The sequence below is a fragment of the Argopecten irradians genome, chromosome 1 (genome assembly GCF_041381155.1).
Source record: "Argopecten irradians isolate NY chromosome 1, Ai_NY, whole genome shotgun sequence".
Classification (NCBI taxonomy): Eukaryota; Metazoa; Mollusca; class Bivalvia; order Pectinida; family Pectinidae; genus Argopecten; species Argopecten irradians.
The window spans coordinates 50,150,256-50,166,025 of record NC_091134.1 but is presented as its reverse complement, the minus strand read 5'-3'; the positions used below and the strand labels follow the sequence as shown (position 1 = coordinate 50,166,025).

The following is a 15,770-nucleotide window of genomic DNA, read 5'->3' as shown; positions in this document are numbered from 1 at the left end:
TTTTACATTATTGGTACTCTTAGACATCTTTAACTTATTTTCTCACTCCATATGTAATAAACATTTTAAATCGCAGCACCGAAATACCGACAATCGGAAACATTGAAATAGATATAGTGACGAGATAACGCCGTGAAACGTGAAACATGCATGCAACCGCCAACTGAATGTCTGTAAGGAGTTCTCCAATAGCTTTTCCAGGACCACTGATGAACCCAATACATCCCATGGCGTTTGTATAGCATAAATCGGACCCATAAGAATGGAAGACTCTCCTTTGTGTCTTTAGATTTTATATTTAGAGATATCGTTAAAATGAACTCTCTGGATCCTAATTCGTTTGACGAAGGCACCCGGACAGACGCCTGAATCCTAAATCGTTTGACAAAGGCACCAGATAGACACCTCTACCAGAGAGACACTTGCTTAAATTTAAGTGGGATGTTACATTACTTCCTGTCGACATTATGTTGAACAGAATAACGTTGTCACCAGACCCAATATGCCATGTCCACACGTACGGAGGGTAGCCAAAAGGAGAGACGCGCTGGAATGGGGAATAACAACTTACATGAAGATAGATAACTGTACGTGAGCAGTAATTGATAATCGGTGCTAACTACCTAGAATATTTCTCACTCGCTGTGTCGGGCCATCATGGTTATCTATATTGTATACTAATAGCCCGTCATCGAATCGCCTATGGAGTGCTTGGCCGTTTGGCCGCCGTTTATTTTAGTTTGTATTACACGTATGAGGTTGCTGACATCACAGTGTATATACAAGTGCCAATACAATTATTTACTGCCAATTAGTGGCAATACTCTTCGTGTCTGCAGATTACCAAAATCCGTTATAACTGTCACCAAGGCATAAACATTTCATCTCCCGACATGCCTGTTTTCTCGCACTCGAGGACAGAATCTGCATGACTTAAATTACAATTATTCTTGGCACGTCGTTGAATCAATTTCTTGATTGTTCTGGAGAACACATCGATCGATCCCTTGAAACAGGATTTTTTTTTTATTATTTGAGATTTGAAGATACATGAAAACCGAAAGTTCCTTTCATTCGTTTATTATATAAATAGATCTTACATGGATTCACTTCTGGGCTCTGGTCTGTGGCCCAAATATTAATAAATCTAGGCGAGACGCCTCTCACAAATATGGAATTGTGTATTCAAACGAAAATTCACGTTATTGATTTTATCCATGTTTGTATTATCACAGACTATTCATACGGACAAGGTGAGAACAGACCGCTAGCATCATACCTCGGAGACCAGAGAAAGGAGAGATCAACACAGAGAAAGGTCTCGATGTTGCCACAAGTCCTCAGCAATGAGTATAATAATGACTGCAATAACAACCATACTTGAGTATATTGGATTTTTACTGCGGGCAGAATCGGCTTGTCGTTAGCAGTGATTGATTCCAATCCGCCAGAATCATGACTATGTCAGCATTCTGTAGTTTCTCTCCAGCGATTTCCGGCTAAGGCCTGCGTCGTGCTATTAACGAGCACGTAATAATCGTTAATGTGTTTCGTGTTAACACAGTTATTACTGCTTTTTAATTGGTCTAATATCATTTAAACGCGAATGTCTCCCAGCTGAATATGTATTGCTGTCTCCGCCAACTCCATCATACTCGAAAATTACTACAATTCAGTTCCATCATATCGACTGATATCTTGAGCATCTTACAATAGCCAGAGATCAACACTATTGCTTCTACAAACAATTAGAACCAACCTCAATCACATCTAACAATAACCCAACTCCATTGCCTCTAGCAATAACAAAAATCCAACTTCATTGCCTCTAGCAATAACTAGAACCCAACTCTATTGCCTCTAGCAATAAATAGAACCCAACTTCATTGCCTCTACCATTAACTAGAACACAACTCCATTGCTTCTACCAATAAATGAAACCCAACTCCATTGTCTCTACCAATAACTAGAACCCAATTCAATTGCCCCTACCATTAACTTGAGCTCAACTCCATGGTCTCTAGCAATAATTGGAACCCAACTCCATTGCTTCTATCAATAAATGAAACCCAACTCCATTGCCTCTACCAATAAATGAAACCCAACTCCATTGTCTCGACCAATAAATAGAACCCAACTCCATTGTCTCTACCAATAAATGAAACCCAACTCCATTGTCTCGACCAATAAGTAGAACCCAACTCCATTGTCTCTACCAATAAATGAAACCCAACTCCATTGCCTCTACCAATAAATGAAACCCAACTCCATTGTCTCGACCAATAAGTAGAACCCAACTCCATTGTCTCGACCAATAAGTAGAACCCAACTACATTGTCTCGACCAATAAGTAGAACCCAACTCCATTGTCTCGACCAATAAGTAGAACCCAACTCCATTGTCTCTACTAATAAATGAAACCCAACTCCATTGTCTCGACCAATAAATGAAACCCAACTCCATTGCCTCTACCAATAAATGAAACCCAACTCCATTGTCTCTACCAATAAGTGAAACCCAACTCCATTGTCTCTACCAATAAATGAAACCCAACTCCATTGTCTCTACCAATAAATGAAACCCAACTCCATTGTCTCGACCAATAAATGAAACCCAACTCCATTGTCTCGACCAATAAATGAAACCCAACTCCATTGTCTCGACCAATAAATGAAACCCAACTCCATTGTCTCGACCAATAAATGAAACCCAACTCCATTGCCTCTACCAATAAATGAAACCCAACTCCATTGTCTCTACCAATAAGTGAAACCCAACTCCATTGTCTCTACCAATAAATGAAACCCAACTCCATTGTCTCTACCAATAAATGAAACCCAACTCCATTGTCTCGACCAATAAATGAAACCCAACTCCATTGTCTCGACCAATAAATGAAACCCAACTCCATTGTCTCGACCAATAAATGAAACCCAACTCCATTGTCTCGACCAATAAATGAAACCCAACTCCATTGCCTCTACCAATAAATGAAACCCAACTCCATTGTCTCGACCAATAAATGAAACCCAACTCCATTGTCTCGACTAATAAGTAGAACCCAACTCCATTGCCTCTACCAATAAATGTAACCCAACTCCATTGTCTCGACCAATAAATGAAACCCAACTCCATTGTCTCTACCAATAAATGAAACCCAACTCCATTGTCTCGACCAATAAGTAGAACCCAACTCCATTGCCTCTACCAATAAATGAAACCCAACTCCATTGTCTCTACCAATAAATGAAACCCAACTCCATTGTCTCTACCAATAAATGAAACCCAACTCCATTGTCTCTACCAATAAATGAAACCCAACTCCATTGCCTCTACCAATAAATGAAACCCAACTCCATTGTCTCTACCAATAAATGAAACCCAACTCCATTGTCTCTACCAATAAATGAAACCCAACTCCATTGTCTCGACCAATAAGTAGAACCCAACTCCATTGCCTCTACCAATAAATGAAACCCAACTCCATTGTCTCTACCAATAAATGAAACCCAACTCCATTGTCTCTACCAATAAATGAAACCCAACTCCATTGCCTCTACTCATAAATGAAACCCAACTCCATTGTCTCTACCAATAAATGAAACCCAACTCCATTGTCTCGACCAATAAGTAGAACCCAACTCCATTGCCTCTACCAATAAATGAAACCCAACTCCATTGTCTCTACCAATAAATGAAACCCAACTCCATTGCCTCTACCAATAAATGAAACCCAACTCCATTGTCTCGACCAATAAGTAGAACCCAACTCCATTGCTTCTACCAATAACTAGAATCCAACTCTATTGCCTCTAGCAATAACTAGAACCACTCCATTGCCTCTAGCATTAACTAGAACCCAATTTCATTGCCTCTACCAATAACTGGAACCCAACTCGATTGCCTCTACCAATAACTGGAACCCAACTCCATTGCTTCTACCAATAACTGGAACCCAACTCCATTGTCTCTAAAAATTAACTGAGTTCAACTCGATTGCCTCTACCAATAACTGGAACCCAACTCCATTGCTTCTACCAATAACTGGAACCCAACTCCATTGTCTCTAAAAATTAACTGAGTTCAACTCTATTGCCTCTACCAATACATGGAGCCAAACTGAATTGCCTCTGCTAGTAATTGTAATTGATCTGCACCAATTCTCCATATCACTCCATAATTTCCACTGATATATGGAGTTTGACCACATTGTCTATTTCTACTAACAATTGCAAATCAGTTCTGTCATCATTTCCAAGATCTAGATTCTAACCATCAGCTTGTAGCAATCTAAATACAGACAGTAATTCATATGATTACTGTCAAAGCTTCCTCCTAAAAGAGTGAACCAAATGTTGTACATCTGTATGCATTATACATGTGATGGCTGATAACTTGATATGCAAGTGTTTAAATCACTATGTGTAAAGTATTATAGATGAATTATCGGTAGGAAGGAACTTGTCTAATATAATATTGTGAATGACTCATCTAGAGCTATGAATGACATAACATAAGACAGCATTGTATGATACCACATGAACTCATATTGTTCACATGCTTCTCTAGGTTTCCTGACTATTGCTCAGATATTACGAGTTTGGTAATTTTTGACCTCTGTGATCTAGATTCATGGACATGCGGCTTCACATGGAAACAAATCTGCATACTTAATCACCCCAGTGCCAGTTGAAGGTCCCTGGGTCTCTTTAAAAAATGAATATCATTAATTGCAAGCATTATGTGACAGTATGAATATTTTGGAAGATTGCTGCATATTTTCCCCCCATGCTTAAACTGTGCACAAGATCTATCTTGGTATGAAATAAAATCGCACATTGCAATTTTTTTATCTTTGATTTTAGCAATAGATTGAATATCTATGCTAAAACTAGAGACATGAATTTGTTTCTACATTCTTAAAATATAAATATGAGTAATATAAACATCAAACATGCCAATTGTATTAGTGAACAAACAGTATTTGTTTACTGCAGCTAATAATACATCAAATGTCAATGACTTCACACATGTTACAAATATGTGGGGATATTTACACTAAAATGTCAACAATGTTTGTAACAATTCTCCCTCAGGGTTAGAATAAGCTGTCTACAGACTAAAACTCTGTCAGTGATGTATCAAGTTATTCATAGGAAACAGTTCACAAATTATGAATGAGAACAAATTTAAATATGATTTTAACTTATGTATCAAATAAAATTATCGTTTTACATAATGTATATTTATCAAATAAAAATCTCGTTTTACCTACTGTATAGTTATCAAATAAAATTCTCAAAATTTTTCCCATAGTAAGGGACAGGGTTATTGTGTGAATGATCAGAAAAGACTTTGAACAATTGACACAGAGGTGTAATAGTTAGTAAATGTTACACAGAGGTGTAATAGTTAGTACATGTTACACAGAGGTGTAATAGTTAGTACATGTTACACAGAGGTGTAATAGTTAGTACATGTTACACAGAGGTGTAATAGTTAGTACATGTTACACAGAGGTGTAATAGTTAGTACATGTTACACAGAGGTGTAATAGTTAGTGCATGTTACACACATGTTACACAGAGGTGTAATAGTTAGTACATGTTACACACATGTTACACAGAGGTGTAATAGTTAGTACATGTTACACAGAGGTGTAATAGTTAGTACATGTTACACACATGTTACACAGAGGTGTAATAGTTAGTACATGTTACACAGAGGTGTAATAGTTAGTACATGTTACACACATGTTACACAGAGGTGTAATAGTTAGTACATGTTACACAGAGGTGTAATAGTTAGTACATGTTACACAGAGGTGTAATAGTTAGTGCATGTTACACAGAGGTGTAATAGTTAGTGCATGTTACACACATGTTACACAGAGGTGTAATAGTTAGTACATGTTACACAGAGGTGTAATAGTTAGTACATGTTACACAGAGGTGTAATATTAGTACATGTTACACAGAGGTGTAATAGTTAGTACATGTTACACAGAGGTGTAATAGTTAGTACATGTTACACAGAGGTGTAATAGTTAGTGCATGTTACACACATGTTACACAGAGGTGTAATAGTTAGTACATTGTTACACAGAGGTGTAATAGTGAGTACATGTTACACAGAGGTGTAATAGTTAGTACATGTTACACAGAGGTGTAATAGTTAGTACATGTTACACAGAGGTGTAATAGTGAGTACATGTTACACAGAGGTGTAATAGTGAGTACATGTTACACAGAGGTGTAATAGTTAGTACATGTTACACAGAGGTGTAATAGTGAGTACATGTTACACAGAGGTGTAATAGTTAGTACATGTTACACAGAGGTGTAATAGTTAGTACATGTTACACAGAGGTGTAATAGTTAGTACATGTTACACAGAGGTGTAATAGTTAGTGCATGTTACACAGAGGTGTAATAGTTAGTACATGTTACACAGAGGTGTAATAGTTAGTACATGTTACACAGAGGTGTAATAGTTAGTACATGTTACACAGAGGTGTAATAGTTAGTACATGTTACACAGAGGTGTAATAGTTAGTACATGTTACACAGAGGTGTAATAGTTAGTACATGTTACACAGAGGTGTAATAGTTAGTACATGTTACACAGAGGTGTAATAGTGAGTACATGTTACACAGAGGTGTAATAGTGAGTACATGTTACACATAGGTGTAATAGTTAGTACATGTTACACAGAGGTGTAATAGTTAGTACATGTTACACAGAGGTGTAATAGTTAGTGCATGTTACACAGAGGTGTAATAGTTAGTACATGTTACACAGAGGTGTAATAGTAAGTACATGTTACACAGAGGTGTAATAGTTAGTACATGTTACACAGAGGTGTAATAGTAAGTACATGTTACACAGAGGTGTAATAGTTAGTACATGTTACACAGAGGTGTAATAGTTAGTGCATGTTACACAGAGGTGTAATAGTTAGTACATGTTACACAGAGGTGTAATAGTAAGTACATGTTACACAGAGGTGTAATAGTTAGTACATGTTACACAGAGGTGTAATAGTTAGTACATGTTACACAGAGGTGTAATAGTTAGTACATGTTACACAGAGGTGTAATAGTAAGTACATGTTACACAGAGGTGTAATAGTTAGTACATGTTACACAGAGGTGTAATAGTGAGTACATGTTACACAGAGGTGTAATAGTTAGTACATGTTACACAGAGGTGTAATAGTTAGTACATGCTACACAGAGGTGTAATAGTTAGTGCATGCTACACAGAGGTGTAATAGTTAGTGCATGCTACACAGAGGTGTAATAGTTAGTGCATGCTACACAGAGGTGTAATAGTTAGTACATGCTACACAGAGGTGTAATAGTTAGTACATGTACAAGGATGATTGGAAGTGCTGTCATAGCTTAATATGCAGGAAAAGGAATGGTAGCATGGTTATCCATGAGCACGTAATTCCCTGGGGAGATATTGATTTGGGTATGATATCTCTGGTAGACTGGGCTTGTTGAAGGAGAACCCCATTATTACTATCATGTATATAATATATGGTGTGAGAGATAGCATTAATTTGTTTGGAGAGAAACATTGAGGTCATTAAGTGTAATGAGTTTGAGCAGTTTGACAGTAGAGTGTATTTATAGAGAGGTCACCTCATCACTAGATGATAATATCCTGGTATTCAACAAGAGGCCCATTGGGCTGCATAGTCTTCTATCAGTCATCAATATATATAACACACACTGATTTACAGTGGTACTGAAGGCAGCAAAGATTCGGTGTAAGACCTGTGGAAATATATCCATAGCCAACAATTGATTCGAATAATTTAAATCAAGATTAATATGGTGACATTCATCATGGTTGGAACACGAGGAAGAGATTGAATCATTGCAAAGAAATGGTAATCTCGGCAGTGTCTGCCATCTTGGATTTTAAACTAACAAAAGAAAAAAGAAATCACAATCTCTGGATAATTTCCAGTAAGTTTCAGCATGCCAATCTCAAAGGTGGAATATGTGAGAAGATTGAAATGATGATAGCTTGTGAACAGTTGACAATGCCAGACAAACATGATGTCTATATACAACCCTAGATGTTATTATCTTTGTCTGGAGCTGTATTAGAATTAGAATTGTCCATTACTTAGAGAATTAAGTTACTCATGGCATATTTCCACTGTTTAGTCTAATGTATTACTGAGAAGAGGTCAGTTACTGTAAATATAATCAAACTATCTAGAGAGAAATGGAAAATTTGAAATTTTAGATGATCATAGTAATCCTGACCCCTTTTCCCAGACATGGCCTTAAAATTAAAAACAACAACACTCATACAGATTTTATGTAAATATAAATATATTTTAACACTAATTGTACAGAGCCAGCTGAACACCTAGAGAAGGAAAAATAATGATCTTTTGTTGTCGTTAAAACAATAAATAAGTAATTAAAATATAAGTCATTTGTAAAGGGGAGGTCGATCATTTAACTTGTCTACATGAAAATAAATAGTTTATAGCTAAGATTCAATGAAAGAACACAATACATAGAGATTAAAACAAGAATTCTGTGTAGTATGTATATGACTGTCTCAATATAATTATATATCAAAATATATAATATATAATAATAACAATACATCACAAAAGAGTAGAATACCGGTAGTACAAATCAACTTGCCAAATTTCAAAGTTCCAATTCATAAGCAGCAAATACAGGACTAATATACATTAAAATCAGTAAAATATATATGTATTAAAGTATATTCATTGTGATAATATCAGTGATTAGGTTAAGTTTTAATTTAAAAAAAAACATATCAAAGACAGCGAAAAATTACAATGCCATTTTTAAGCAGTAAGGACCTACACAACTATAGCCACAAGAGGAAAACCAATGTCATTATAGCCTCGTTTTACTTCTGTCAACAATAGAAATTTCTGGCAAATTTTGAATTTCACAAATACCAAAATTTGGCAACGGAGGAAAACAAGATACCGTGTTTACTTACATAGGCAATCTAATTAAATAAGACTTGTGATTGCGCTCCACTATATATACATGATGCTTTGTTATACGCTCCAACACAGGGAATGTACAGTAAAACATCGTAGTGGAGCTGGAATACAAGTCCAGTTCTAATCAAATTGCTTACATATATACTGAACATTTACAGTATTGATTAACATTATAAACTCTTTCGTCGAGTGCAAATTCTAATTTTTATTAATTTTTTTTTAAAGTTTCCAATGACACATCCTTGTCAGTCAATTGATAAATTGGCTAGTATCTAATGAAGCTTTATTACATATATTACCATTTATAGTGGAGAATTATGTAATTTTGGACTTGATGATATTCGGCTGATTCACAGCAGTAGTAAATGGTTCAGACAATAATTAAATCTTGTTATAATGATGTACAATGTGTCAATGTGATAACACCTTCACAACTCATACAGCCCTGCTAATGTATGTACATACAGTATGTGTCATTGCAGAAAAATAAAAAATTTAGAAAATGGAAAGTTACCAGTATCATATATCATTGTTATGTTATTTCTACATGGTCCTTCTCTACTGTTTTACATGTAAAATTTATGAACCACATAACTCAAACATTGAAAAGGATCATAACTTATAAAACTTCTAGCTTACTAAAGTATTTTGAAATTGATGATTCAGCATATCTTAAAAAGAGATTTTATGAACAGATGAATACAGTATTTCTATATACAATTGATTAAGGTGACAAAAGTATATACATGTACCGTATTCGACCCAACAATTGACATCAAAGTACAAGAGTTCAATAAGACAATGTCCTTTGATTTTATCATCTTCTGTATAAAACAACAACACATCTGTATTAAAATTAAGTTTCTTGGTATAAACCTTGTGTAAACTAAGTTTTATACTTCATTTTTTTGCTTGAACAATAAATTCTGAATCATCTTGTGGCTATACTGTATCAGCAAAGAAATCAATAACATCAAGGACAAATAGATATATTGTGTCAATACATAATCTTAAGTTTGACTAGAGTGATAACAGTAGAAATAGACATTTGATATCAAACTGAGGTCTCCCATACAAAAGACAGCTGCTACATATAGGTACGTGTTTTACAGCTATTTACTGATAAGAAACATTAATAAATTCATTTCTCAATGGAGGTGTGTATTGTGACACAGAGAAACCTACACTTGGGTACTGAAGTCCATATACACAGCACTACCAGCCTTTAGGAGAGCGGTCTTAAGATCTAAAAGGATGCCACACAAACACAGTGCTAGATCTGGTCCTATAAGTCTCCTAGGACAATGTAGTAATCTATAGACAGAAAAATGTTACACACAGCCCTAGAAGCCTTTTAGGACAGTGGACCTACAGCCAAAGGATGTGACACAAACACACAACCCTATAGGACTCTGAAGTCCTATACATACAATAGGATGTGTTACACAAAGCTCTTGTGGCCTATTATTGCAGTGGCCCTACATACAAAACTAACGATGTTATGTAATACAAAAAGCCTTTTATGCCTCTTATATAAATCTCACCTCTCAAACAATGTGATACATGCACACAACCCCAGAATCTTAAGGGCAGTGGTCCTATACACAAATACATGGACATATAAAAGGATGAGACGCATACAGTCCTATAGGCCTCTTATAGGTATCTGGTCCTACATTCTGGAGATCTGGGTAGAATGATAATGTCACAGAGCTAGGGACCATTTGGTTTTGATTCACTGCCAGCATACAGACATGTTCCTTCGTCTACCTTGGCTCTCGATTATATAATAATGTACACATACATCTACTTTCTAGCAATTTATACCCTACCATAATCAAAAGCTTGATCAGTTTACATCAATATATCTATACTTACTCTTGGCTATTAAATCAACTCGCTTGTGTCCCAAATCACTCCTGTGGTGAATTTCAAGGTATATCTGTATCTAACCTACACAATGGCAAGGAAAGTTGTCATTTAAGGTTAGCCAATCTAAGATATATCACCTGTGTTTTGATGGAAAAGCTGACTAGCCTAATCTCCCGTCACATAAAAAAGATAAATACCTATAGTAGGATTTCATTGTCATGACAACCAGATTTCTGTAATTATCTGTGGTAAGTGTAACAGGCTGGTGGCTGGTTACTCAATAGTGGTGTATTACTATACTAATGGCTGTAACAGTACATTCTGTAATTAACCTTGTCTTCTGGAGCTTTTGTTTGTCTCAGAAATGAATTTTTTTTTATTTCTTGGAACAAAATTCAGACAAAAATAAAAGTAAACTCAACACATGATCAACTTATTTATTGGCTATATGGATATGTTGATATGATCCCCTGTATACATCCTTGACATGTTTGGTTTAATCGGCTAGACCTACAGATCTATCTACAACACAAGGGTGATGGGTGACATATCATCTCATTATAGGTAGATATTAATGTTGATTGTGAATGACTGTGGTCCGATTGTTCCTTTATATCAATATTTTGACCTTATATCAGACTCTATCTTTCTCCATCCTTCAACAACTTTGACAATGTAATCAGACAAGGGAGATAGGATCCAGATACCAACATTATATCTACCAATGTGAGGGTGAATATGACATTCAGTTTGAATGTAGATGTCTATGGACAAGAAAATGAAATGTTACATTATGCTGTTAGCTTACAATCTTGCATTTATATTAAGGTCTTGCATAAGCTGTGCACAATCATCAAGAGATGAACTTCTTTGCTATAACACAGCACAGTGCTTAAAATTTTTGGTATAGTCTGGTATCTCGGTCCGAGACGGACATTTAGAATTTTATAGTGATACTGCGTGATTTTACCAGGTGATATTTTAGACTTTTAAAATTCTCTACAACCACATAATTAATCAGGGAAAGTATTGACTGGCCTATCATCAAGACAAAAAGATCAGAAACAAATCCTGAAGGAATGCTATCCTCAACAGTATGATAATTATACACATCACACGCCACAAAACAACATGAACATAGAAATGATACCAACATATAACTATAATGCTGTCACAACCAGGTCCATCCACTTCACCTTCAACCTTTATCACAAACTTTGTTTGTAAACATATACCTGATCAGGATATAATTTGACTAAAATAACATGTCTTTGAATCACCAGAGTGGATTTTTCTTAAACATGCCTTTCCATGTTGTATTGTCTGCTTCATGGAAACGCTTTGTCAGGAATCCAAGCTTTTTCTCTAGCTCCTCCATTTCCTGCAAAAAAAAAAAAAAAAATATAAATATATAAACAAGTTCTTTCTCTAAGATTTACCTAAACTATGAAATAAACCCCAAAATCCCTTATACATGTACTTCATGTAAAAATACCAGATCTTTGATTACATGAGTTTTATTAGTTTAACGTCCTATTAACAGCCAAGATGCCATGTTTGTTGGTGGAGGAAAGCTGAAGCAACCGGAGAAAAACCACTGACTAGCGGTCAGTACCTGGGAACTGGCACTGCCCCACATGGGATTCCAACTTGCGACCCAGAGGTGGAGGCCACTGCAGGCTTTGATTACATTCTGATACTATATGTTCCAGTACTGTATTGGAGTGTAATTGAAGATCTGGTTTTAATTAGATGGATGAAAAGAGGAAATTTCTAATTTCTAATTAATTGTTACTACTGGTAATTTAAATTTGAAAATCAGATGACTTCAGTACAGGTAAGTAAGGGTAAGTGTGTTTTCTAACTGATCATTAACAAAAAGAAATTAATACAAGATTAGCTGTACTTTATTAAATGTTTTACAATACCACATGAACATGCTAGACATATTTTTTCCAGTACGTTGTCGTAAACACGTCATTTGATCTATAATCTGTGGTACAGCTATTAAAGGGAATTCAATGTCTAATCCTCTTAGTCCAATTTGGACCATACCATTACCTTGCCTAGGTATATAACTACCGTAATCAAAATCCTAGTCCACAGGGCAAGATTACATCAATGGATACATTAGTATGGATTGTAGATTTGACAAATATAATTATGTCTTTAAAGTCCTAAGATCTGTATCTGATTTTTTTTTCATGATTTGAAGAATGTTGAAAAAAAATCTTGTTGTAAATCATGCAAAGATAGGACTAAATCGAAGCCAAGAATAGTGATAATGATTCGGAAACTTTTGATAAAAATAAATCAATATTGAACATTGCTAGGTCCCATTAGTTAACAAGTCAAATTCAGCCGACAATGTAGATTTTTGATATAACTTAATTTCAACTACATCTACAAATACTAACAATAACAGGGTCGAAACTAACTTGATTTTTGTTGTTGATAGTTACGTAGAGTGTGGCTTGAACTTTAACATTTTAAAAATCTCAATATCTATTCTATACAACAAGATTTACACTTAGAGAGAGAAAATGTTATTATAGAAAAATAAAGAAACAAAAAAAACACAATTAAAAGTGGCTAAAATAATCCTTCATGATGCACTTGAGACAGTAAATATTTCTGTATAAATACATTCATAAGATTCCACAATGTACAAAACTATACACATGCACTACGTCTGCATGATATGCACAATGTCTTCATGATATACACTATGTCTTCATGATATGCACATGTTTCACAGGATAAGCTCCATACTATGGAATCTGTGCATCTTGCACTATTATATGTTTGTGTAACAACAGAAATGATGGGCGACAGGTAGCTATCCGAATCAGTTAGAGTAAACCTTTCAAACTATTTACCCTCAGATGCAATATTCCCCTCGGACAAGCCCTCGGAAAATATTACACCTTCGGATAAATAAACCTTCATATCACACTGCCATCGGTATGTTGTTATAGTAATTGATGTTAACTGCTTACAATCAAGTTTGTGCCATAATTTGATCGAGCCCCAAAAAAATGTTTCTACTTTGTATTTCTTGAAATGAATAAGTAGGAAGGAAAAATAAGAATTATCATAACAAGAGGCCCATGGGCCTTAACGTTCATCTGACTATTGGCAAAATACAACATAGTCATTTAAATATTTTAGCCATTTCGACCCCTTTGACCTTGAATGAATATCAAGGTCATTTTTTTAAAACAAATATGGTAGACCTTCATCCTAGCATGTCACAGGCCCAATATCAGGTCTCAAGGCCTCCTAGTTTTTCTAAAGAAGTTGTTAAAGGATTTTAACCTATTTGACCCCTGTGACCTTGAATGACAGTCAAGGTCATTAATTTGAACAAATTTGGTAGCCCTTCATCCCAGCATACTACAGGCCCAATATCAGTACCCTGGGCCTTCTGGTTCTTGAGAAGAAGTCGTTTAAAGATTCTAGCCTATTTGAACCCTGTGACCTTGAATGAAGGTCAAGGTCATTCATTTGAACAAACTTGATCGCCCTTCATCCCAGCATGTCAGGGGCCCAATATCAGGTCTCTAGGCCTCTATGTTATTCACAAGACGTTGATTAAAGAATTTTAGCCTATTTGACTCCTGTGACCTTGAAAATGGTCAAGGTCCTTCATTTTAACAAACTTGGTAGCCCTTCATCCCAACATGCTACAGGCCAAATATCAGTAACCTGGGCCTTCTGGTTCTTGAGAAGAAGTCATTTAAAGATTTTAGCCTCTTTGACCCCTGTGATCTTAAATGAAGATCAAGGTCATTCATTTGAACAAACTTGATAGCCCTTCATCCCAGCATGTCAGGGGCCCAATATCAGGTCTCTAAGCCTCTAAGTTATTCACAAGGAGTTATTTAAAGGATTTTAGCCTATTTGACCCCTGTGACCTTGAATGAAGGTCAAGGTCATTCATTTGTACAAACTTGGTATCCCTTCATCCCAGCATGCTACAGGCCAAATATCAGTACCCTGGGCCTTCTGGCTCTTGAGTAGAAGTCGTTTGAAGATTATTGAATGAAGGTCAAGGTCAAATATTTGAACAAACTTTGTAGCCCTTCATCCCAGCATACTACAGGCCAAATATCAGTACCCTGGGCCTTTCGGTTATTGAGAAGAAGTTGTTTGCATGAAAAGTTTACACATGGCGGACAGCGACGGACGGTGCATGATGACAATAGGTCATCCTGACCCTTCGGGTCAGATGACCTCAAAATAGGATAATTTAAGGATAATTTCCTGATGATTATCCTGATTTAAACATGATACCAGATATTCAATTTCTGATTTTTAGTCTTACAAATCAATTTTTCACTTTATTTTTTCCATATTTATCTCTGATGCTTGCCTTGGAAATATACGAGAATGATTATGTGATAACTAACAATACACACCAATAAATACACAAGATGGGGAGTGTAACTTGAGCAATCATCACCTACACTATCTGTACAATAAATAGGTGTTTGTATAACTTTGTTAGATATAGTTTAGTGATTATTTTGATCCACTAAAGATGCAGACAGACATACTGGCACGTACACATAAGTCACAGATTTAAGGAATCAGTTATATAAAGTGCGACACAGTCACCTATAATACATCCGTTAGCCTTATATTTACATAATCTATATAGCACAATAAAGTACTGGTCAGCCTTATATTTACATAATCTATATAGCACAATAAGGTACTGGTCAGCCTTATATTTACATACTCTATATAGCACAATAAGGTATACACTGCAGCTTAATGGTTCCTACATAATATACTTAACACATTGATAGCATTAATGTCTAGGTATGATATAATTCTAGACAACATCCGCAGCCATGTTTTATGTAACTGGGGTATA

At 35.7% G+C, this 15,770-nt stretch overlaps 1 protein-coding gene across 1 annotated transcript in view; it reads right to left on the bottom strand.

Moving 5' to 3' along the window:
* Positions 1 to 8,332: 8,332 nt before the first annotated feature.
* LOC138331494 (uncharacterized) overlaps positions 8,333 to 15,770 on the bottom strand; it is a 33,673-nt gene continuing 26,235 nt past the window's right edge. The window contains exon 7 of the mRNA XM_069279170.1: positions 8,333 to 12,269. Coding sequence (XP_069135271.1) covers positions 12,165 to 12,269 — 105 coding nt within the window. The 3' untranslated portion in view covers positions 8,333 to 12,164. The remainder of the gene's footprint in view (positions 12,270 to 15,770) is intronic.